This window comes from Oryctolagus cuniculus, chromosome 4 (genome assembly GCF_051225735.1).
Source record: "Oryctolagus cuniculus isolate XC-2025 breed Fujian yellow rabbit chromosome 4, ASM5122573v1, whole genome shotgun sequence".
Taxonomy (NCBI): Eukaryota; Metazoa; Chordata; class Mammalia; order Lagomorpha; family Leporidae; genus Oryctolagus; species Oryctolagus cuniculus.
In genome coordinates, this window is record NC_142870.1 from 139,970,347 (window position 1) to 139,996,348 (window position 26,002).

The 26,002-nt window shown below is 43.8% G+C and overlaps 1 protein-coding gene across 4 annotated transcripts in view; it reads right to left on the reverse strand.

The window, feature by feature from the left end:
- Positions 1-27: 27 nt before the first annotated feature.
- The window catches only part of ATP1B3 (ATPase Na+/K+ transporting subunit beta 3), a 54,854-nt gene continuing 28,879 nt past the window's right edge, over positions 28-26,002 (reverse strand). For 2 of the 4 annotated variants that reach the window (XM_070071621.2, XM_089330226.1), the window contains exons 3-8: positions 25,551-25,679; positions 19,622-19,729; positions 11,081-11,265; positions 8,600-8,650; positions 4,032-4,118; positions 28-695 (exon numbers count right to left, since the gene is read on the reverse strand). In XM_070071621.2, coding sequence (XP_069927722.1) covers positions 525-695; positions 4,032-4,118; positions 8,600-8,650; positions 11,081-11,265; positions 19,622-19,729; positions 25,551-25,679 — 731 coding nt within the window. In that variant the 3' untranslated portion in view covers positions 28-524. 4 annotated transcript variants of the gene reach the window in all.

Consider the following 26,002-nt stretch of genomic DNA (forward strand, 5'->3'; position numbering starts at 1 on the left):
AAAACAAATTTACAAAAAATTCCAAGATAACACTTTCAAATCCACTTTTATTTCCTTTTCAGGGCTCACAGACAGAACTTCTTCCACACACATTTCTTGCAGCTATGAAGTCACTCGATGTTGGCAAGGTACCATCTGATTCCTAAAACTTTGTTGGCATCAAAATCCAAGTTAACCAGTGTTAAATCCATAAAATATTTACACAGCACAGCACATTAAGCTTTAGACACTTGGCAATTCAACCACGTAAGAGGACAGGACCCTCTTTCTACAGGTTGGGATCAGGTGCTCACCAGGCCCCACGTGACGACTGTACACTGGTTCAAAGGGCAGCAGAGGCAACAGGCAGTTACTTCGGAGGACACTGAACACCGTGATCTGGAAGCACATTATTACGTCACCCCAGTGTCACGTACCACGCACCACCTTTCTCCGGTGGTCTCATAATTCTACAATGGCAGGTCCAGCTGATACAAAACGAAGACAGACAACAAAACATTTACTCTGTAGCGATCCTACTCATACTATGCACGTGCTATGATTTTGAACGCAACTCGTCCCAAAAACTTGTCACGATCATCTTGGTTTTTGAGGTTGGGTGATCCATCGATTTTGCACTCAACTGTCACTTCTTTCTTTGTACTGTTAGCAGAAAAAATGACCTGGGCAGCAACAAGTGGCTGCAGATAGCCCACCTGGCAAGTAAAGGAAAATAAATTAATTCAAATTTTACAGTAACTTCTCTATTTCTTTCAGAAATTGGCTTATTCTGTAAATTAAAAAAAAGTACTAATTGGATTATTTCCTCTTTTTTAAGAGTGACATTATAATTTTTACTGATAAAAATGTTTATTATTATGAATTTTCACTTAGGCACTGCTTTAAGTGTATCTCAAAAGCTGTGATGATGTTGTGTTTCATAATGTTTAGAATTCTCTAATTGTGGCTTCCTTTTCTTCGGAGTCGTGTAACAGAAGGCTTCCATCTGCACACCCCAGGGAAGGATCATTTTGTCTTAATAATTTCTGGTTTATTGCCTTGTGATCAGGAAAGTACAGACTGTGATATATTTCTACATTCTGGAACTACAGCACTTATTTTTTTATGACAAATTTTTGTGACTGTTCAAATCTGTGCTTGAGGAAGATATGGATTTTTTTTTAAGGTCTCATATATTATGTTTGACAAATAATTACAAGATCTATTTACTGGCTGTTACTGGACTAAACCTGAGTTTAGACCATGTATAGTACAGTGAGGATTAACCACTGTGGAAATACACTCATCCCTGTTTTAGTTTCATTGTGGTTTCGGAATATAATTCTTCACCAGAAGGAACCAGGGTTGGGACAGAAAGAGAATAGGATGAACACAGACTATCTTGTGGTGCTGGAATACTGGGTAACCACAGAATTAGGAGAACATGTCAAAAGGACACAGGAAGGGGTGGCGCTGTGGCGTAGCGGGTAAAGCTGCTGCCTACAGTGCCAGCATCCCATATGGGTGCTGGTTCGAGGCCCAGCTGTTCCACTTCTGATCCAGCTCTCTGCTATGGCCTGGGAAAGCAGCAGAAGATGGCTCAAGTCCTTGGGCCCCTGTGCCACACTGGAGACAGGGAGGAGACTCCTGGCTCCTGGCATCGGCCTGGCTTAGCCCTGGCCGTTGTGGCTATTTGGAAGAGTGAACCAGCAGATCAAAGACCTCTCTTTCTCCAACTCAACCTCTTCCCTCTGTAATTATCTTTTCAAATAAAGTAAATCTTAAAAAAAAAAGAAGAAATATCACCATTTGGGAACAATCCTACTAATAACTGACTCAGGCAAGAATCAACAAATGCTAGTTGTGGCAGAAACAGCTTGATTTATAAAGTATGCTCCTCATATGATACTTACTGATGACCAAAGGAAGTAAATTTTTTATAGAAACCTGGCTGACTCCACCTTAATCACTGATCAAGATTAGCATCATCCTCACGAGTGGGACCAATCAACACCATACTCCTTATGTTTTTTTTTTTAATTTGACAGCCAGAGTTAGAGAGAGAGAGAGAGGGTCTTCCTTCTGTTGGTTCACCCCCCAAATGGCTGCTGTGGCCAGCATGCTGCGCTGATCCAAAGCCAGGAGCCAGGTGCTTCCTCCTGGTCTCCTGTGCGGGTGCAGGGCCTAAGCACTTGGGCCATCCTCCACTGCCTTCCCGGGACACAGCAGAGAGCTGGACTGGAAGAGGGGCAACTGGGACAGAACCGGAGCCCCAACCGGGCCTAGAACCTGGGGTGCTGGTGCCGCAGGCAGAGGATGAGCCAAGTGAGCCGCGGCGCCAGCCAACACCATATCCCTTCTAATATGACATTCCGAGAAGCACACACTATCTCTTCTCAGGCATTCCTGCCAAAAATGCACAGCTTAAATTCAATAAAAAAAAAAAAAAAAAAAAAAAAAAAAAAAGCACACCCAACCCACATAAACTGCCACGTAAACTGAGTGACATAGACAAAACAAACAGACAGACAGACAAAAGGGCCTGTACTCATTTTAAGAATACAAGGGGCCGGCTCTGTGGCATAGTGGGTAAAGCTGCTGCCTTCGGTGCCAGCATCCCATATGGGTACCAGTTTGACACCCGGCTGCTCCACTTCTGATTCAGCTCTCTGCTATGGCCTGGGAAAGCAGTGGAAGATGGCCCAAGTGCTTGGACCCCTGTACCTACATGGAAGACCCGGAAGACGCTCCTGGCTCCTGGCTGCAGATCGGGGCAGCTCTGGCTGTTGCGGCCATCTGGGGAATGAACCAGCGGATAGACCTCTCTCTCTCTCTGACTTTTAAGTAAAATAAATAAATCTTTAAAAAAAGAGAGAGAGAGAGTACAAGAGCACTGGGCTGGCATTAAGGGCACAGCAGGTTTAGGCCGCTCCCTTTGACAGTGGTATTTACATGGGCACCAGTTCACGTCCTGGCTCCTCCATTTCCAAGCCAGCTCCCCTCTAAGGCTCCTGGGAAAGCAGCAGACAATGGTCCAAGTTTTTATGCCCCTGCAGACATTTGGGAGACCTGATGGAGTTCCAGGTTCCTGGCTTTGGTCGAGCCCAGCCTCAGCTGTTATAGCCATTTGAGGAGTGAACCAGCAGACGGAAGATCTGTTTTTCTGTCTCATTCTGAAACTCTGCCTTTCAAATAAATAAGTAAGCTTAAAAAAAAGTACAGGGGGAAACAGACTGAAGAACTACTCCAGGCTATAGGTTGCTAAAAAGAAAGAATGTGGCAATATGGACTAAGAAAACACTTATCACTTTCACTATTTAGGGTATTACTGAAACAACTAGAACAATTTCAACATAGTCAGTGTTAATTTCCATGGATAACTATACTATGGTTATATAAGTCAGCATTCTTTATTTTTAGGAAATACACACTCAAGAGGCACGATGTTTATAACTTAGTCTCAAATGGCAGGGGGAAAATTCACACACTCAAAAGAGCTACGAGGTTGCGTTTTTTAAAATTTCTTTAGTACTTCTCTCCCTTTTCTAAATAAGGATACGCTACCTTTACAATGAAGATGGTATTCTGAAAGTATTCTTCCTTTAAAAGCATGCTCCCATCAGCTGGGCCATGCCTCAAATGATGCCAACGACCTTAGGATGGAGGCCGAAGCCAGGAGTTGGGAACGCAATCCAGGACTCACCTGTCCATTGCGGGGACCCAACTACTTGAGCCATCACCGGTAGCTTCCCATGATATCAAACAGCAGGAAGCTGGAGTCGGGAGCAGAGCTGGGAATCAAGTCCAGGTGCTCTGATAGGAGATTCGGGCGTCTTCACTGTGAGGCCAAATGCCTACCACCCCTTTGGGTTTGTGTTCTGAATCACAGATGTGCCATCACCGTTTGTTTTTAAAAACCCAGATGATGCACAAATTACAAAAGGCCATGTGTTTACCCCAGACAAGTGACATTTCAACAGAGATGTGCCAATTTCCCAAAAGCACCACATTTTCCCAAGAGTAAGTACCACACAGAACTCCTAAATACTTACGTGCAGTTTTTTTCCATAATAAGGAAAATATTTTAAGTCTATAATTCCATTATTAGGATAAGTTGATATAGATGCCACATTTTCATCCTAAAGGTAAAAGCAAGAGAAACTCTTCTTAGGTCATGAAAAAGAATTTTTAAAGCTGTTTTTCTAGTTAAAGCAGTCTCGAGGCGTGAACAGTGTGGGGACACTACACTGCTGCTCCGCCTGTAACACTGCCAAGTCTGTCTCTGAGAGGAGATGTGTTTGTCTTGACTGTAAATCTTTGTAATTAAACCCACTGATGCAAACCATCCTGACCCTTCTTCCATTGCCTACTATATTCTTTCCAAGAGTTCCTTCTAATCTGCAGCACGTCCTATGCATGTTGTCTGTAAAATCTGATCTGCCTTCCAACCACCACGGGCAGCTGTTTGCTACTGACAGCAGGAACGCACCAGCAGGTTTGGAACTGCCATTTTGCTAAAATAATAAAAATACTGTGTTTCCAGGTGGGCAAGTATGGCCACCACTAGCTGCCAATCCAGAAAGCAGCCCTCAGGCCTGGCAGTCAGCAGGGTGGAAGGTTCCATGTGATTAATGACCACAGGAACTGTAGCCCTAAGGGAGCCCATAATGAAACTGACAGGAACTATTAGCAGGAAAGGCAGGGTGCTCCAAGCAAAACCCTTCTTAATCAATTTAAAGACTCTATTTTCCATGAGTAAATTTACAAGCACATGTAAACTAGTAGTGGTCTTCTGGAATTCTACATATTAAAAAAAAAAAACACATGATAAACACAGAAATCTAACCATTGTCTACAATTCAGTTCAGTCATGTTTAGTGCTCTTCCCGGCAGACAAGCAACTGATGAAAACCTCGGGGAGCACATTCAAACAAGTCCTGCAGGAGCTACGACTGTAACCTGAACACACACTATGTGTGTCAGAAGCAGACCGGAGAGACAAGAAGCAGTAGCAGATTTACTAAGCACAGGTTAAAATAAGACATTTGTAAACGCTTGACTTTTCGATTTGAACAACTCTATCCTTGAAGACACACAGATGACAGCACAGCAAAGCCAAGAATCCACTCTCAGGAGAAGCCCTACCGTGACGCTTCCACGTCCTCACGAGGAAGCGCACAGCACCAAGCAGAGTGGACATGCTGCAACTGCCTGGACCAGGATAGAGTGGACAGAGCAGGAGGCGACAAGGCTAAGAGAAGCCATTTTTAACTTACTATTCAGTACCACCCTATATTTCTACCCCCTAATTAAAAATAGAAAGGTTTCCAATTGAAACAGCATTTTATATTGGAAAAGATATAGTTGCTTTGATGAGTGCCCTATTCCATTAACTGCTTTTGTTGAACCTATGTATGAGCTTCACAGAAACATGGAGCTATTCCCCCAAATAACAAAGTCTTCTTTGAGTTTCAGTTCATTGAGCACTCCCTCCCGGGAATGCGCTCCTGCCGGCCACCTCAACCTTGCTGCCTCATTTGGGTCCAGCCACCATGAGTGGGATCCACCAGAGGAGCCGTGTGCCCTGATCACTAGCTGACAGCGTCCTAGCTGTTCTCTTGGTTTGTGCCCAGCCCACCATCAGGAAGTCTGCTCCTTTTATTTATTTATTTATGTTTATAATTTTATTTACTTGAAAGGCAGAGAGACAGAAACAGACTGACAAATGCCCACAATGGCCAGAACTGCCTGGGCCAAAGCCTGGAGCCAGGAACCCAATTCAGGTCTCCCACGTGGGTGGCAAGAACTCAAGTACTCGTGCCTTCCAGGGTGCACATTCACAGGAAGTTGGAGTCAGAAACCAGAACCGGGCACCGAACCCAGGCACTCTGATAGGGTATGTGTATGTCTTCACAGCAGACCAGTCACCCTCACAGCAGGCTTCCCTCTCAACTTTTATTCTATACCTTTTGTGAAAATGAACACTGAAATACTGGATATGTGAATCACGATGAGAGTTTAGAATGAAGCATATGCCAGGAGATGCCAGTTCCATGTAAATAGCAATGTACTGGAAACTATAAGCATCTAGGACTCTATTAACGGTCACTAATTTTGCTGAAAACACTTTGTTTCTTGCATACATAATGCACTTAAAACCTAACTACAGGATGTTCTAAGTTGTGATTATTCCTGGGCACTATTATTTTTTCTCCCACATTCTTTTAAATTTTCTTAAATGAAACATGTCTATTTTTGTACAAAAATGAAATACCTAAAATTAATGACATAAATATCTTTTCCAGTATAAATTTAAAAAACATGAGGTATCACCAATTTTTCTATATTTTCAGGACTTTACTTGTATAAAGCTATTAAAGCAGATTAGACAGGGGCCGGCATTGTGGTGTTACGGGGAAAGCCACCGCCTGTGGTGCAAGCATCCTCTCTAGGCACTGGTTTGAGTCCCAGCTGCTCCGCTTCTGATCCCACTCCCTGCTAATGTGCCTGAGAAAGCAGCAGAAGATGGCCCAAGACCTTGGACTCCTGCACCCACGTGGGCAACCTGGAAGAAACTCCTGGCTTCAGACAGGTCTAGCTCTGGCCACTGTGGCCATTTGGAGAGTGAACCAGTGGATGAAGATTCTCTCCCCCCACCCCCTCTCTCTGTAACTCTGCCTTTTGAATAAATAATCTTTTTTTAAAAAAAAGCAGGTTAGACTTACACATATAGGACAGAATACACACATGATAAAGATAAATGTGTCAACTAAGGAATTTAAAGACCATTTGACATAGACAATAGTCTTTAAGACAGCAGTGATAACACCCACTAAATGCTTCCATCTGTTCTACATGGCCTCGCCTCTAAAATCTATAGGTTCTACCCGGCTACTCCTTTCTGACTAGCCTAGGAATAAAAATGTAACATTTTATAATTAAATCTTCAAATTTTGTGTTTTTCAAAAAAAATCCAAAACTAAAGAAATAAAACAAAAGCTCCACATATTTTGATCATTGTATGTACTGTACACACATTTCTTCAAAGCACAGGGACAGCAAACTAAAATCCAAACTATTAGATCTAGATTTTTCATTGATACTTCCCCCAAATATTCTAGAAGTAAGAAATCCATAACAAATCCACAAGGAGAAAAATGTATTTAGACCCTTAAGGGAAAGTGATATGGAGTTGGTTAATACTGGTCAAAGGCTCACAAAACTGAAGCCTTAGAAAAAGAATGTAAAGCTTTTGCCTTTCTGGCCCAAGTGTACATCTATTCTCCTTTCTGATGGCTTTGGCTTCCCAGCCCCAGCATCCCCAGCTTAGCTATGCAGCCAGCCTCACCTGCAAAGGGAAAGGTGCCTTGTGCACAGGTACACTGTCATGACACTAGCCTCAGTCCTCGGGAACAGTTCCTACCAGGAAGATCTGCGATCAAGTCCTGAGGATCATGAAGTGTTACACGCGCTGCTTCTGCCTCTCCCTACGGCCACAATCTCGCTTTGTCTGAACAGCTCACTAGACTTTTAGGAGAATCTGTCCATCTACTTAACTTTAGGGGTGCCACGTGGTTTTATGTAATATTCTGGCTTTACAGAAATTTGCCACTGTTACTGACTGGCACAAGGAAGTAAAGTGAATTGTGCATGGCACACAGTTCAACACAGAGAAACCACAAGCTTCCTGGCTTTGAACTCTAAGTAGTGAATAAGTACCCTTAAAAATTAGTAAGGACACTCTGTAAGTAGGACTTCTCAAAGTGTGGGTCCAACAGCATCAGCATCACCGGGAAACTTTTGGGAATGGAACCCAGAAGGCCCAAGTCATTCTGATACATGCTCAAGTCTAAGAACCTCTGAGCAGGAAGTTTTCCCAAATAAATAACTCATTTGTGGTTAAAAGAATCACACACCTCTGCCTCCACCAATGCAATCTAAAAAAGTGATTTCAACGCAACATTTTAAGTAATGCACTTCTGCCATACAACCGGAGTTAATTTAATACAATGATAAGAATGTCTCCTCAGAACTCTTACCCATATTTTACATATTTGTCTTAGTTGCATTTGCAGCATGGAGAGAAAACAAAAGAAGTTATGAGATGAAAACTGCACAGCACTTGGGAAAAAAGAATAAAGTAGGCCTTGACAGGGGAGAAAAATAATGCTTCTTCCTTAAGGAAAAAGTACATTTCTCTAATCTCAGATGGCATTGATGGTTAACCTCAATATCATCTGTATGTACTGATAAGAAAGAAAAAAAAATCGTATTTCAGTAATAACATACCTGCAATTATAAGGCGAAATTCCAGTTTCAGTGTTACTGAGGTAGGGGCGGGAAATGAATCTTAAGAACTGATGAGATATGGTAAATGAGGATGTAAAGGCAATGGGTGTGAATCAAACACAAAGGGGAGACATCTTTTGGATTATCATCACAAAAGAGATGGGGCTACTTCCAAAAAATTTAGTGGGATTTTATTCTTAAGCATGGCACTGGTGAGGATGTTAGAAATGTGACAGAGAAGAAAAAAAAGATAATCTCATTAGATTTTTAAGAAACATGAAAGTTTCAACAAAGTTGAGTTTCTTGGTGTTTTTGGTTTTTAAATACTAACCTTTGGAATACATTCTATCCTTGGCGTTCCTTCAGGCTTTAATCCAATGATCTAAGATTAAAAATAAGAGTGATTAATTTAAATGTCACGCAGGCAATGGGGCCTCCTCCACTGCTGCTGGGGACCAGGGAGCAGGCGTGGCGATCCACACTAACTGTTATTCTGCCTCTTATTTTCACTTTTTAGGGCATTAAAATGAACTTTTCAATATGATCATCTTATCAATTACCTATCTTACTACCATACTGGAACAGTTTAGAAAATAATTCAATTATTAAAGAACTAACAAAGACCCTTAAATCAATTTATAGTAACAAAACATTTAAAGGAAATACGAATGGCAAAGGCATAATAAACTGTTTTTTATGAAATATATTAGGTCACAGTCCCCACGGGGAGGCTCCCACACAGCCTCACCACACTTCACTGCTGTCTGCTCCGCAAAAGACACATGCTGGGAAGAACTGCATTTTAAGACTTCTCACAGCACTGATCGGCTCCATGTAATGAGGATACTTTCATGTATACAGTTGTTACAACTCTATATGAATGGATATTTACCCAACTATTTCAGGAGTGAGGAACCTTTTTTCTACCAAAGACTACATGGATATTTATAACATCATTCACAGGCCACACTAAATTATCAACTTAAAAATTAGCCTGCTGTAGGTTTACTGAATTTTGAGTCCTGTCTGCAGTTGTCTTGGCAGGGCAGAGCAAATGACTTCGTGGGCCATACATGGCTCAGGGGCAGGACATTCCCCACCCCTAATCTTTTCTATGAAAGGATGTTTTTGGCCATTCTGAATTCATAATGCAGTTTACATGTGAATGTTTATAAGATGTAAATACTCCTTACAAAAATAAGTATTGTTTACAGCTTAAATAATAACATCAATGGCAATAACTAGCCTCTTCCATGCATTTGGGACTCTACTGGGGTTAAACCCCCTGTTAGGCTAGACACACACACCTCATAACTGACCCCATGTGGCTAATACTGTCTAGCCCAGCACAGTCACATCCCAACAGCAGGTCTGGTCTCTGACCCCAATCATTAAAAAGGACTCTCCTGAGAAAGAAGTGTCACAAGGTCAGTCCTCTGAGGAAGCAGTATACCTCTTAGGTTTACACTGGGAATAGATTTTCAAGAATCTAGACGTTGTGGATATTTCTAACAGGTTGGGATTGCCAAAGGCATCACAGTTAAACAATTTCATCTTACAAACTAGATCATATAGTTTCACATTACTTTTGGTTTACTTTGTTAAGCTCAATTCTTAATTGTTTAATAAAATCTTGTTGAAACATCCCACTAATCATCTGCTGAGCTCCTACCCTGTATCAATGTTTCAGAAGATCTCTAGCTGCTTTGGGATAACCCGGAGACTGTCATTGTCCTCAGCCTTCCGAGAAGATGGGAGGAGAGGCTGGAGCGGTGTCAGTCTGGACAATTCAGGCAGCTGATTCTCTCTACAGGAAAAACTCCTTATTTAGCAGCGCCAACTTCAGAAGATCCAAATATTATTTTTATTAGGGATAGTAGCAATCTGCTTAACAATGGTGATCTTATGAAAAAAACTGCGCATGGATTTGAATATCTGGTACCAAAATAAACATATCAATTATTTTTCCATGAGCTTTTTGAAGCCCTCTCTGACATCAACTCATGATCTAGAGAGATCTACATCAGTTTAAGAAGCTGCCCTACCTAAATGACCAGGAAAGACCTCACTCTTGAAGAGACGGCCTGCAGACCTTGAAAGAAAAACTGTATCATGATGTAACTCCACATTGCCGCACTTAGGGTCCCTTCATCACAAGAAAAATATCTTTCCTTGCACAGCGACCCTATTCCATCATTACTGTCATGTGGAACACATGAGCTCATGCTTTGCTGAGAGCCATACAACTCAAGCCTCCTGAAAAACAGCAAAATGCTGCCAATTCGGCTGCAACAGCAACATCCCACTGAGCTTCTTAGAAGGTGATTTTATTTATACTGCCATTACTTAATTACATATAAATTTACTATAAAACTATGCTTTGCTAACATTCAGGAAAAATTAAGTAAGTCAGAACTTTATGGAGTCATCACGGAATTTTCAATGCTTTCACAACACAGGCTTCAAAGACAAGCACTGCACCTTAACAAAATCATGCTTTAAGTGCGACAGCCGGAACACCTGCCCTGAAAGCATCACTCCATGATGAAATGTACATAGCTATACTCAAAAGGGAAAAACTGAAGTTACTTTAACTCCCTAATCTATGATTAATCTAGGAACCAATCCTTTTTGTTCAATTAACTTTTCTCCAAAGATCAATAAACATCACTGCTAGCCTTTTAAGCATGCTACTACCCCCAATGAAATAACATTTAATAAGGCAATAACCAAAATGATCTAAAAACAGTTGCCAGCTTCTTAACAGAGGATATTAGAAACAGGCGGCAGCAGAGGTGAAAGATGTACGTACTCTGTTCATTTTCACAAGAACACAAGGGCTTCCTTGGGAATAGCCAAAATCAGGATCACTCATACCACTGCATGCTTGAAGCAAGAAAATAGGAAACTGACACGCAACATAAACTGGACCCTTCTGTTCAGAAAGAATTCCATCAGGACAGACTGTGAGATTCTTCTGTTCTTCTAAAGTGTATGCTAAAAAGGAAACACATATGTGTGCAAGGTCAGCCAAAAAAGATATGAAACACAACCAGGAATATATATCATCCTTTGGACAATGTTCTTCAAAGATAAACCAGCAATGCTATTTACCAGACAACTTCAGGGAAAGAATGCTAAATTTGTCCCTTTAACTTTTTACAGTTATCTAGTATTCTAGTTTACTGCATTTCAACAACCACATAAACTGGATTATAAATCCATCTCTTGTCACCAGCCTTGGCTACAGTATTATCTGAATGCCTTCTATGTGACTGACACAAGAGATACAATGGTAAGCACATACAGAGGTGTTGCTGCTGCCCAAGGAACATGGAGGCTAGTGGGAAAGTAAGCAGAAAAGCATGACTGTGGGGATATGACGACGTAGGGTGCTGGGACAGCCTGTACTAAGGGGAGTGCAGCCGAGCTGAGGCTGTAGCTGGGTATGTGTACGTTAAGGAGTGTCGGAGGAAGCATTAGATGGAGGCAGCAGCCAGATGACAGAGTCTTAGAGGCTGTCAGGGAACTCTGAGACACGCAGGGGGCTCTTCTGCCAAAGAGCAATGGAAATCCACTAAAATGTTTTAAGACAAGGGAAGTGGCAAACACAGTGTGAAAATACGTTATGAAATATTTGTTATGTCTGACACAACATTATTAAATAATAATAAAATATTATGTTACGTCTATAATGTGGAGTGCGCAGTAGAGTCCAGAAGGCCAAGTGAAATGATCTGGAAAATCAGTGGGGAGACTGTTAAAGCAGCCCAGATGAGAGATGATGCTAGCTTCGAGAATGAAGTTTTTAGTAGAGATGTAGGTAACTAGATAGATACAAAAGTGGTAAAGGAGAGGCAGGTGAAAACGGTAAAGGAGGGTGCAGTGGTTAAGATGCTACTTGGGGGCGGGTGCCACGGCTCACTTGGCTAATCCTCCGTCTGCGGCGCCGGCACACCGGGTTCTAGTCCCAGTTGGGGCGCCAGATTCTGTCCCGGTTGCTCCTCTTTCAGTCCAGCTCTCTGCTGTAGCCCGGGAGGACAATGAAGGATGGCCTAAGTGCTTGGGCCCTGCACCCGCATGGGAGACCAGGAGGAAGCACCTGGTTCCTGGCTTCGGAGTGGCGCAGCACACCGGCCATGGCAGCCATTTGGGAGGTGAATCAACGGAAAGGAAGACCTTTCTCTCTGTCTCTCTCTCTAACTCTGCCTGTCCAAAAAAAGAAAAAAAGATGCTACTTGGGATGACCACATCCCAAATCAGAGTGCCTAGTTTGGGTTCTGGCTCCTCTGCTTCCAATTCAGCTGCCTGCTAATGCGTGCCCTGGGAGACAACAGGTGATAGCACAAGAACTTGGGCCCATGCCACCTATGTGAGAGACCCAGACTGAGTTCTGGGTTTCTAACTTTGGCTTCACATAGTCCTAACTGTTACGGGCATTTGGAAAGTGAACCAATAGAGACGGAAGATCTTGACTATCCCTCTGCCTTTCAAACAAAATGAAAATAAATTTAAAAAAATTTTTTTAAAGTGGCAAAGGGGTAAAGTGGTTAGAACATAAAAATGAGGACTAAAAGGAGAAATATATAATACAGTATTTGTTTTTGTACCTAATACAGCATTAGACAGAGGTGGCAAACAATGAACAAGCCTGTTGTGGCCTTTTCCCTCAAAAACCTGAATCTAGTGAGATATATTCACTAATAATTAAAATATGATTGGGGCCGGCTCTCTGTTAATGTACCTGGGGAAACAGTGGAAGATGGCTCAAGTTTTTGGGCCCCTTCCACCTATATGGGAAATCTGGAAGAAGCTCCTGGCTCCCAGCTTCAGCCCAGACCAGCACCAGCCACTGCAGCCATTTGGGGAGTATATTAGCAGATGGAAGATCTCTGTCTCTCTAATTCTGCCTTTCAAGTAAATAACTAAGTCTTAAAAATATATATATGATGGAACAGGCATTTGGTGGAGCAGCGGTGATGCCACTTGGGACTCCTGCATCCCATACGGAAGTGCTTCAGTTTTCTATCTTCCTGCTAACGTGCACCCTGGAAGGCAGCAGTAATAGTTCAAGTACTTGGGTCCTTGCCAACCATGTGGAAGACCTGGTTTCAGTTTGGCCCAACCCTGGCTATTGAGGGCATTTGGAGAATGAACCAGTAGATGGAGATTTTTGTCAAATAGATAAAATAAAGTAAATAAACAGATATAATAAATATTAAAGAAAGATATAGTGTAATACTATCTCAATAAGAAGTATTAGTGTCTAGGTATAACTGGTACCAGCAAAAGGGCTACCTAAAATGAATCCAACCAAAACTTGAAATCAAATGCCTTTAAAAGGAAATGTAGGTATTTACATTGGAAAAAAGACAGTCATCATCAAGCTTATCAAAATCTAGGTTATCATGGGAACTATGTATTCATCTAAAAGCAAAGAATAATTCAGGCATTTTGGAGGGTAGGGCTGAACCTTTACAACAAAACTCATCTTTTTTTTTTTTTCTAAGAAGTATTCAAATCCTTCACCAATTTCCCTAGACCAGTTGGTGTGGCTTAGTTCACCAGCAGCCACGTTCGTATTCTGCTACTTCCACTTCCATGCAGAACGGCTCTGGGTGCAAGGAGTGGGATGACAAATGGTCAGATTATGAATATTCCCTGTAGGAAGCATGATGGGAACAATCCCAGAGTAACCAAAGAATCCCATGCATCCGAGAAAAGCCTAAAATAACAACATAATCAGAAAAAAAAAAAAAAAAAAAAAGACGTTAAAGGAAAGAGATGGTTCTAGTTTCCTGTTAAAGTACCTGGGAGGCAGCAGACATTGGACCAAGTGCTTGGGCTCCTGTCACTTATGTGGACACTCTGATGGAGCTCCTGGCTGCTGGTTTCAGCCTGACCCCGTCTAGCTGTTGCACACATTTGGAGAGTGAACCAGCATATGGAAGATCTCTATCTTTCCCGCTCACTCTCTTACTCTGCCTTTTAAATAAATAAATCTTTAAAACAAAACAAAAAAACTAAAAGAAAAAATGAGTTCAAAGTTAAAAGTAAATCTCTCCCAAAGTTTAATAAAGCAAAAACAGAAAAACAAGAGGTCTAACACACAACTGAAACAGTAGCTCTAAACAGAGGACCAGAAAATTCTATCAAAGAAATGATCAAAGTAGGAATTACCCTAATCTGAAGGACCTCAGCCTCATCCCAAAAAGACTCAATCAAGTCCCAACAAAACAGTATTTTAGACACTGAAATCCAGACAGAAATTTTAGAACCCTCATGAGATACAGAGAGCTGAAAAACAAAAAACCTTGACGAGAAGGAAAAAAAAAAAAGGAATTAAAATTCTATGCAAAATTAAATTATCAAGTATAAAGGCAGAATTTAAACTGTTCTAAGAAATGGAAAGACTCAAGATCTACATTTCATGTCTCTTTTCTTGAAGTTGCTTCAGAATTTACCCCCCTCAAAACTTGTTGTTGAGACAAAAGAAGGCAGGAGCCAAGAAGCAGTGGCTCCAACTACAGAAAGCAATGAGATATCCCTAAAGGAAAAGCTGGGAGTACAAGGCCACACAGTCATCACCACAGAGACAGGAACAGGGGAGTCTCTAGAAGGGAGTCTTCCAGAAAAGAGCCTCAAGAGAATACCTCAAATGACAGCTTACAAATAAGGGAGTTAGAAGAGAGTGTCAACAGATGACAGGGTAAGACACAAACACCAGGCAGAACAAGGCTACCAAGAACGAAAATAAAAATAGAAATCAGCTACAACTGAATTGAGACTGGAGAAGGCCTGAGGCATGTGAGTGAAGTAAAGACAATGTATAAAACTGATCAATCAATAATGAAAAGTGATAAATAAGAAATCACTAAGTGATAAATCAATACATAAAAACGGAAATTCATGAACCAGAAGGTAAGGTATAATATTCAGAGACAGAAGAAAATTCCATAGAAGAAAACCCTCAAAAGCATGAAGTTCTTCACTACTGACAACGTCCCCAGAACCAGACCACGTTCCTCAACTGCACTGCTCCCTGCCATCATCACCACTCACGTGGGTCACTGGCTCCCAACTGGCTTTCCTACTTGCCTCCTTGGAGTCTAGTTTTGAAAAGCAGCCAGGATAACTCTAAAAATGAGTTACAACATGTTGTCTGTTTAAAATCCTCCAGCTTGGTCAGTGGAAAAGGCAGAGCTTAGCCACGGCCTCTGAGGAGCCACACAGTCGGGTCTGGGTCTCACCCTGCCTCAGCCACCTGCAGCTCCCCGCCAGCTCATACCGTCCAACCCTCTGGCTTCCCTGTGAACACTGAACACAGCAGCCTCAGCAGCCCCACACTGCCTCCTTCCTGGGCTGCACATTTCCATGGCTCAGTCCCTTTTCACCTTCAGACTTTTCTCAAGGGTTTTCTTTGAGGCCTTGCAGACATCCTGTTGAAAACTGCAATGCTCCCCAACTCTCCTTTATCTCTGTTTTAACTTCCTGCGCAGCATGTGTTACCATCTAATCCACCACTAGACAATGAGCTCCATGGAGACAGGACTGCTCTTTTATTCCCTGCTGGAATCTAGACGAGTGCTTGCCACAGAACAGCCCTCAACACAAGTCTGCTGAGTAAACCACTGACTGCAGCTAGACAGGAGTATATCAGGGAACTACTGTTTTCTTTTTGTTTTTAAAAGATTTTATTTATTTATTTGAGAGGGGGAGAGGGGGAGAGGGAGAGAAAGGCCTTCCATCCTCTGGTTCACTTCCCAAATGGCCGCAACAGCCAGAGCTGTACCAATCCGAAGCCAGGAGCTTCTTCCCGCCTCCCACGCGGGTGCAGGGGCCCCAGGACTTCAACCACTTTCTACTGCTTTCCCAGGCCATAGCAGAGAGCTGGATTGGAAGAGGAGCAGCTGGGGCTAGAATTGGCACCCATATGGGATGGCAGCGCCACAGATGGAAGATTTACCTACTGTGCCACAGCAGTGGCCCCAGGACTACTGTTTTCATCACAGACTTTTCTTTACTATAATCTGTTTTTTATTTATTTGAAGGGCAGGGCTACAGAGAGAGGAGAGAGGGGCTGGCACTGTGGTGTAGCGGGTAAAGCTGCTCCTGGCTCCTGGCTTTTAGATAGGTGCAGCTCCAGCTATTGTGGCCAATTGGGGAGTGAATCAGCGGATGGAGGACCTCTCTCTCTCTCTCTCTCTCTGCCCCTCTTTCTCTCTCTGTGTAACTGTGACTATCAAGTAAAATAAATTAAAATCAAATAAAAACAAAGAGAGGAAAGAGAGATATCTTTGATCTGCTGGTTCACTCCCCAAATGGCCGCAATGGCCTGGGATGGGCCAGGCTAAAGCCAGGAACCTGAAGCTGCTTCTGTGTGGGTGTAGGAGTACAAGCACTTGGGTCCACTGCTTTCCCAAGCACATTAGCAGGAAGCTGGATGGGAAGAGCAGCAGCCAGTTCTCAAACTAGTACCGATTTGGGAAGCCAGGCAGCACAGGCAGAGGCTTAACCTGCTTTGCCACAACGTCGCCCAAGGTTGGTTTTTTTTTTTCCTTTTAAGATTATTGATTTGAGACCGGTGCCGCAGCTCAATTAGCTAACCCTCCGCCTGCGGCGCCAGCACCTTGGGTTCTAGTCCCAGTTGCTCCTTTTTCAGTCCAGCTCTCTGCTGTAGCCCAGGAAGGCAGTGGAGGATGGCCCAAGTGCTTGGGCCCTGTACCTACATGGGAGACCAGGAGGAAGCACCTGGCTCCTGGCTTCAGACTGGCGCAGCGCGCTGGCCATGGCAGCCATTTGGAGGGTGAACCAACGGAAGAAGACCTTTCTCTGTCTCTCTCACTAACTCTGTCAAAAATAAAATAAAAAAAGATTATTGATTTATTTGAAAGGCAGAGTTACAGAGAAAGAAGGACAGAGAGAGAAATCTTCAATCCACTGGTTTACTCCCCACATGGCCACAATAGGCAGGGTTGAGTCAGGAGCTTCATCGGGTCTCCCATGTTGGTGAAGGGGCCAAAGAACTTGGGCCATCTTCTGCTACTTTCCCAGGCACATTAGCAGGGAGCTGGATTAGAAATAGAGCATTTAGAATGGAAACCAGCACCTATATGAGATGCTGGTGTCACAAGCAGCAACTTAAACCACTATGCCACAACACCAGCCCCACTACTTGACTTTTTAAAGGATTTATTCATTTATTTGAAAGGCAGAATTACAGAGAAGCAGAGGCAGAGACACAGAAATCTTCCATTTGCTGGTTCACTCCCCAAATGGTCACAACAGCTGAAGCTGTGCCGATCTGAAGCCACGAGCTTCTTCTGGGTCCCCCACGTGGATCCAGGGGCCAAGGACTCGGGCCATCTTCTACTGTTTTCCCAGGCCACAAGCAAGAGAGAGACTTAGGAGGATAGCTAAGAGATCATGTTGCATCAAAAATAGTTTTTGGCTTAAGATAGGAAGGGATTAAAGACTTTTTCAAGTTGACAGAAGACTCCAATAGAGGGAGAGTCTAGGCACACAGGAGGAGGAGTGAACATCATAATTTTTTTTTTTTTTTTTTGGACAGGCAGAGTTAGACAGTGAGAGAGAGAGAGAGAGAGAGAGAGAGAAAGGTCTTCCTTTCCATTGGTTCACCCCTCAAATAGCCACTATGGCCGGCGCGCTGCGGCTGGCACTCTGTGCTGGTCCGAAGCCAGGAACCAGGTGCTTCCTCCTGGTCTCCCATGCGGGTGCAGGGCCCAAGCATTTGGGCCATCCTCCACTGCACTCCTGGGCCACAGCAGAGAGCTGGCCTGGAAGAGGAGCAACTGGGACAGAATCCAGCACCCCGACCGGGAGTAGAACCCGGGGTGCCAGTGCTGCAGGTGGAGGATTAGCCTAGTGAGCTGCGGCGCCGGCCAGCATAATGGTTTTGAGAAGGTGAGAGGGGATGGCAGGCAAAGCAGGAGCTGTACAGGCGGCCTTGGGTGACAGAAAGGGTGGTGTCCCCTCGGAGCAGGAGGAACATAACACATCAGATTCATTTGACTGCAGATTTGTTTTGCTGCTAACTGGCAATCTGGACAAGGCCCTGAGAACTTCTATTATCAGTAGAAGCAAGAAATAAAGAGAGTTCCAAGAATCATTTGGTTTAATCTAAGAGTAGAAGTTCTATCACAAAGGACTAATAACAAATAAACTGAACAGAAAGGATTTTCAGATTACTGTAAAAAGCAAAACTAAAATGAAAAAACTATGGCATTATAAGCTAGATAAGGGGGTGTTTAGAACAGCAGGTTAAGGTGCTACTTGGGATGCATGTATCAGAGTGTGTGGGATTGAGTCTTGCCTCCACTTCCAATCCAGCTTCCTGCTATTGCTCACCCTGGGAGACAGCAGATGATGTCTCAAGTACTTGGGTCCAGGCCACCCATGTGGGAGACCCAACAGAGTTCCTGGCTCCTGGCTCTGGCCTAGCCCTAGCTCTTGCAGGCCTTTGGGGAATGAACAAGCCCCCACCCCAGCACCTCTCTCTGTTACTCTGCCTTTCAAATAAATAAAAATAAGTAAATAAATAAGCAAGATAAGAAGGAGGTTGGGGTGGGGGGGATTGAGATAAATTAAAAGAATCAGTAAATTGGAAGTGTCATCAAGGCAGAATAATATAGGAGGAAAGTGAGCAAACTAGAGGGACCCAAGGTTGTGTCAGGAAAGCCTTCATCGATTTCAGCAATGGAGCCCTACTTCTTTCTAGGAGGAACTGCAGCTGTGTGTGGCTACGAGGAGGTGAGCAAGAAGCAATAGGCCAGGGCATGTGACGACTACTCACGTGAGTGTTAGTGTCATTCCCATGACTGAGCAGACCAAGCAAAAGAGGAGAAAAGAATGGGCAAGGATGTCTATTAAAGAACATTGTAAACTGGTAACTGAAAAACTCACAACTCATACATTTCAAGTAAGACATACAGATATATTTTTAAAATGATAAACATTCTGTTGCCCACGTAAGTACTACATTGGATGCCAAACATCCAAATACTCACAGGCATTATTTTTATACAATACAGATTTTCTCTATTAATCAAATTTTTAGTTCTAATGAAGACATAAATATTGTGTCCAAGAAACTTAGTGTACTTATTACAGAACAGAAAAATCAAATTAACTTATCCTTTAGGCTCAGTCCCAGATATTTCTAAGTCAGACTAATTATAAAATCTACATGCACATCCTCTCAGTTGTCTGTGTTCAACAGGAGTGGATTAAAAAAGGCACAACAGATACTAAGAACGACATTTTAAAAAGTAATCATAATTTGGTACTAGTTCACATAATAACTAAAATCATTTACCTAAGAAAATATACTTACGCTTTAGGAACTTCCTAAGGTCTTCAATATACCCTCTATAGGAGCTTGGATCAGACGCACTGAATGTATATTCCAATGCACTCAATGGTTTTGGGAAAACCATAAGTCCTAAGAGATAAGGGACAAAGAGGAAATTAACTATATCCAATTCCCCTTTCTCCTACTCCATATTCTTATTTCTAAAAGAGCAGGTATCAGTAAATTACATGGAAAATTATGTTCCCAGGAATACTGAAACTATCAATAGCTGCCCACTTCTATCCTGTTATGAAGAGATCAAAAATTAAAGAGAATAAAATCTTCAAACTCATGTCAGACATGATCCATCAGAAGCCTCCGGAAGCTGATTACCCACAGTGGAGTGCAGTCTCTGTTCTTTACTTTTAGAAGATGCCATTTTACTCTGTACTTTCCAGATTCGTTTTTCCCTTGTCAAATAATATTTCTAAGTTTTGTCAGCTTTTAAAACATTTTGAGACAAATATATTATTTATTTATTAGAGAGAGAGAGAGAGAATGTATTCCCATCAGCTGGTTCACTTGGCAAATGCCTTCAATGGCCCCTGGCTGAGGTCAAAGCCAGGAGCCAGAAACGCAACGCAGCCATGTGGGTGGCAGAGACTCAATCACTTAAGCCATCACTCCTGCTGCCCAGGGTGTGCAACAGCAGAAAGGTGGAGTCAGGAACCAGAAGTGGGCCAGCGCTGTGGCACAGCAAGTTAAGCCTCTGCTTCCAGCACTGGCATCTCATCTCAGAGTTCTGGTTCAGACCCCATGTGCACCACTCCCGATCCAGCTCCATGCTAATGCATCTGGGAGAGCAGTGGATGACGGCCCGAGTATTTGGACCCCTGAACTCACGTGGGAAACCCAGATGGAGTTCTAGGCTCCTGGCTTTAGCTTGGCCCTGCCCTAGCACTGCGGCCATTTGGTGAGTGAACCAGTAGATGTACAATTCTCTCTTTCCCTCTCTTCCCTTCTCTCACTCTGCCTTCAAATAAATAAATCTTTTTCTTTTAGATTTATTTACTTGAAATACAGAGTGACAGAGAGAGGTAGAAACAGAGACAGAGACAGAGACAGAGACAAAGAGAGAGAGAGAGAGAGAGAGAGAGAGAGAGAATCTTTCATCCCCTGGTTCACTCCCCAAATGGCTGCCACAGCTGGAGCTGGGCCAATCCGAAGCCAGGAGCCAGAAGCTTCTTCCAGGTCTCCCATGTGGTTGTAGGGGCCCAAGTACATGAACCATCCTCCGTTGCTTTCCCAGGCTCATTAGCAGAGAGCTGGATTGGAAGTGAAGCAGCTGGGACTTGAAGCAGTGCCCATAGGGGATACTAGAACTGCAGGCCGGAGTTTAACCCACTGGGCCACAGCACGGCTCCATAAAATAAATCTTAAACAAAAAAATTTTAAAAAGGAAGCAGAGGTGGTAAAGGATGCAAACATCCCAACTGCTAGACCAAATGCCTGTCCCCAGAAAATTTTTAGCAAATCAAAGTCAAAGTCAAAGCACTTTTTTTTTTGACAGGCAGAGTGGACAGTGAAAGAGAGAGACAGAGAGAAAGGTCTTCCTTTGCCATTGGTTAACCCTCCAATGGCCGCCACGGCTGGCGCGCTGCGGCCGGTGCACCGCGCTGATCCGATGGCAGGAGCCAGGTACTTCTCCTGGTCTCCCATGGGGTGCAGGGCCCAGGTACTTGGGCCATCCTCCACTGCACTTCCCTGGCCACAGCAGAGAGCTGGCCTGGAAGAGGGGCAACCGGGACAGAATCTGGAGCCTCGACCGGGACTAGAACCCGGTGTGCCGGTGCCGCAAGGTGGACGATTAGCCCAGTGAGCTGCGGCACCGGCCTCAAAGCACTTTTATCATTCAAATACAACTCTATGGAAACATTCATAAATACAGTTTACCTTTTTCAGTGAAACAGGCTTACACATTTTAAACTCTAGGTAAATACTCTTCTTTCAATAAAACCATTTTTTTGCAATTAAAATATGAATAATTAATTTGGAGTGTAACTTCCAACAATTAATTCCACACCAGGAACTGACACCAATGTATAAAGAGCAAGTTAAGCACATGCTCACTAAAAAAAAAAAAAAAAAAAAAAAAAAAAAAAAAAAAGTCAAGCATATTTTTTCTGTAAGAAAAAGCTTTTAGGGCTGGCACTGTGGCACAGCAAATTAAAGCCCCAGCTTGCGGCACTGGCATCCCATAAAGGCACCAGTTCTAGTCCTGGTTGCTCCACTTCCAATCCAGCTCTCCGCACTGGCCTGGGAAAGCAGTAGAAGATGGTCCAAGTCCCTGTACCCACGTGGGAGACCTGGAAGAAGCTCCTGGCTCCTGGCTTTGGATCAGCTCAGCTCTGGCCATTGGGGTCATTTGGGCAGTGAACCAGAGGATGGAAGCCACCTCTCTTTCTGGCTCTACCTCTCTCTGTAACTCTTTCAAATACATAAAATAAATCTTAAAAAAGAAAAGAAAAAGTTTTCAATTTAAGATGAGTTTTTCTTGTCAAGAAAGTATTTGATCAATAATTCAGGTTTATAAATGGGCTTAAAAACACTCTTAAAATTTTTACCAGCAGTCTCCAAACATTCCCCACATTGAACAACTTTGTACTACATACATATGTGTGCACACATGAAACATTTTAAGGGACTGATATGCATTTGCTTATTTGTTTGTTTATTTGACAGACAGGGAGGCAGATTAAGCCATCTGCTATCTCACTGCTCAAATGTCCACAATGGCCAATGGCGGGTAGCTAAAGCCAGGTGCTTGAAGTTGGCAACTAGGAACCCATTTCAGGTCTCCCCCATGAGAGGGAGGAAAACAACTACTCGAGCCATCACCTGCTGCCTCCTAGGGTTCTCATTAGCAGGAAGCTGGAGTCAAGAGCCAGGGTCAGGGATCAAACCCAGGTACTCTGATGTAGATGAGGGCTTTTTTTTTTTTTAAAGATTTATTTATTTACTTGAGAGGCAGAGTTACAGAAAAAGAGGGAGAGACAGAAAGAGAGGTCTTCCATCTATTGGTTCACTTCCCAAACAGCTGGAGATGAGCTGATCTGAAGCCAGCTTCAGATCATTCTTGCAGGTCACCTACATTCTTGCAGGTCACCTATGCAGGTACAGGGGCTCAAGCACTTGGGCCATCTTCTACTGCTTTCCCAGGCCACCAGCAGCAAGGAGCTGGAACAGAAGAGGAGCAGCTGGGACTCTAATTGGCGCCCATATGGGATGCTGGCACCACAGGCAGATGCTTAACCTACTACAGCATCAGCCCCACCCCCTGGGGATAAGCGCATCTTAACCACTATGCCAAACACCTGCCCCCAGTTGGTTAATAATTTTAAGTAATTTAGTTTAAAGCTGTGTACTTGGGACTGGTGCTGTAGTGTAGCGGGTAAAGCCACTGTCTGCAGTACCAGCATCTCATATGGGTGCTGGTTTCAGTCCCAGCTGCTCCTCTTCTGATCTAGCTCCCTGCTGGAGGCCTGGAAAAGCAGTGGAAGATGGCACAAGTCTTTGGGCCGCTGCATCCATGTTGGAGACCCAGAAGAGGCTCCTGGCTCCTATCAGGACCAGTCCTAGCTGTTGTGGCCATTTGGAGAGTGAATCAGTGAAGGGAAGATTTCTGTGTCTCCTTTCTCTCTGTAACTCTTGTCATTCAAATAAATAAAATAAATCATTTTTTTTAAAGGCTGTGTACTTAAAAATTTTGGGTGCGTTTTACAGCTTATAAATTTTATCTAATAGTAAACAGTTTAACATTTCTAAAATATATCAGATTATGTTCAATGGTAATACAGTCACATAATTGAGATAGCAAGAAAATAATTGGGGATGGGCACTGCGGTGCAGTGTGTTAAGCTGCTGCTAGGAATGCCTGCATTCCACATCAGAGAGCTGGCTTGACTTCTGGCTACCCTGCTTCCCACCCAGCTTGCTAAGTACCCCAGCCTGTCACCCACGTGGGAGGCCTGGATGCAGTTCCCGGCTTCAGCATGGCATGGTTCTGCTGTTGTGGCCATCTGAGGAATGAATCTGCAGATGGAAGAGCTCACTCTGTCTCTCCCTGTCCTTCTGCCTTTCAAATAAATGAATAAATCTTTTTTTAAAAGATATTTTTAAGTTTTATTTGAAAGAGTTACAGAGTCAGAGTCAGAGAGAGAGTGAGCAAGAGAGAGGAAGTATTCCATCTACTGGTTCACTCCCTAAACAGCAGCAATAGCTGCAGCTGAGCTGATCTGAGAGCTAGGAGCTGCTTCTGGTCTCCCACGTGGGTGCAGGGGCCCAAGCACTTGGGCCATCTGCCACCACTATCCCAGGCTAAAGCAGAGAGCTAGATTGGAAGAAGAGCAACCGGGATTTGAACCGGTGCCCATATGGGATGCTGGCACTGTGCCACAGCCCTGTGAATAAATCTTGAGAGAGAAACAGAGACTGAGACCTCCTGCTGGGACTCCCTAGGTAGGACCTTCCCTTCGCTAGCATCTCTAGCAGCTGCTTACATCATTTTCTGGAATTACATACACTGGACTCCTACTCGTTACTGTTCTCTAAAAACTGCCAGCACTTTGGGGACAATGATCATGAGCAACAATCAAGGCAGAGCTGGCAGGTGTTTAGCTTAGTGGTTAAGCCACTGGTTGGAATGCCCATATCCCAATAATGGGAGTGCCTGAATTCAGTCCCCAGCTCTCTGCTACTGACTATAGCTTCTTGCTAAAACATACCTTAGGAGACAGGATTAAAGGTCTAAGCGACTGGGTTCCTACCACCCATGTGAGAGACCTGGATTGAGTTCCAAGCTCCTGGCTTGGGCCGCTGTGGCCATTTGAAGAGTCAACCAGAGGATGGGGGCTTTCTCTGTCTATGCCTCTCAAATATAAAAAGGGACAAGTGTTGTGGTGCAACAGGTCAACCTGCTGCATGCAATGCTGGCATCCCACATGGGGGCACTGGTTTGAATCCTGGCTGCTCTGCTTCTGATCCAGTTCCCTACCGATGAGCCTGGAAAAGCAACAGCAGATGGCCCAAGCGTGTGGGATCTCTGTCACCCACATGGCTCCTGGCTTTGTTGTGGCCCAGCTCTGACCATCAGAGCCATTTGAAGAGTGAACCAGCAGATAGAAGATCTTTGTTTCTTTTTTTCTTTATTTGAAAGTTATAGTTACAGAGAGAGAGGGAGAGACAGAAAGAGAGAGCTTCCATCTGCTGATTCACTCCCCATATGACTGCAACAGCCAGGGTTGTACCAGTCTGAAATCAGTTCCCAGGAGCTACATCTTTTTATCTGTGTGCAGGAGCCCAAGAAATTGGGCCATCTTTTTTTCTTTTTTCTTTTTTTTTTTTTAATTTGACAGATAAGAGTTAGACAGTGAGAGAGAGAGACAGAGAGAAAGGTCTTCCTTCCGTTGGTTCACCCCCAAATGGCTGCTACGGCCGGCACTATGCCAATCCGAAGCCAGGAGCCAGGTGCTTCCTCCTGGTCTCCCATGCAGGTACAGGGGCCCAAGCACTTGGGCCATCCTCCACTGCCCTCCCGGGCCACAGCAGAGAGCTGGACTGGAAGAGGAGCAACCAGGACTAGAACCTGGCGCCCATATGGGATGCCGGTGCCGCAGGCAGAGGATTAACCTAGTGAGCCACAGCGCCGTGGGCCATCTTCTGTTGCTTTTCTGAAACCATCAGCAGGGAGCCAGATCAGAAGTGGAGCAGCCAGGAGATGAACCAGCGCTCATATGGGATGCCAGCATCGCCAGCAGCCGCTCTACCCACTACACTACAATGCCAGCCCCTGGACAGAACTTTCACATTACCCAACTCTTCATCTTCTACCTGCTGTAGCAAACAGATTTACGGTGAAGGTAAACTGTAACTCAATTTTTTGAACAAGCCACAATAACTGCAATGTAATTACCTGGACTAGGAATCTGATCACGATATTTTGGGACCTCATCATTCAGAGTCTGAAGCATAACCCACATTGTAAATGTGAAGAGTGCAGCCAGGAACCCATAAAAAACTAGGTAGAAGAGCAAGATCAAACCTGTAAAAGAAAACAAAACGTATGAAATATGGAGACACATGTGTGTATGAATGTGGGTGCGCACATAGGTTCTTGGGCAGGTTCAGCAACCAACCAACCATTTATTGCAAGGCTAGGATGCCAAGCTTTGCCATGCGAACAGCCAAGTAGCCTCATACTCAGGATGCATAAACTTGCCCAAGCAAGGGGTATTTCAGCAAGAAGCTTCCCCCACCCCCAATCCCAAGACCCTCCTTTCCTTTGGTACTTTCAAGTTTAAGTAGCTTCTACTGCTCATATTCTGATTCAAAGTCAGAGCCCTAAAGCCCCAGCACAGGGGCCAG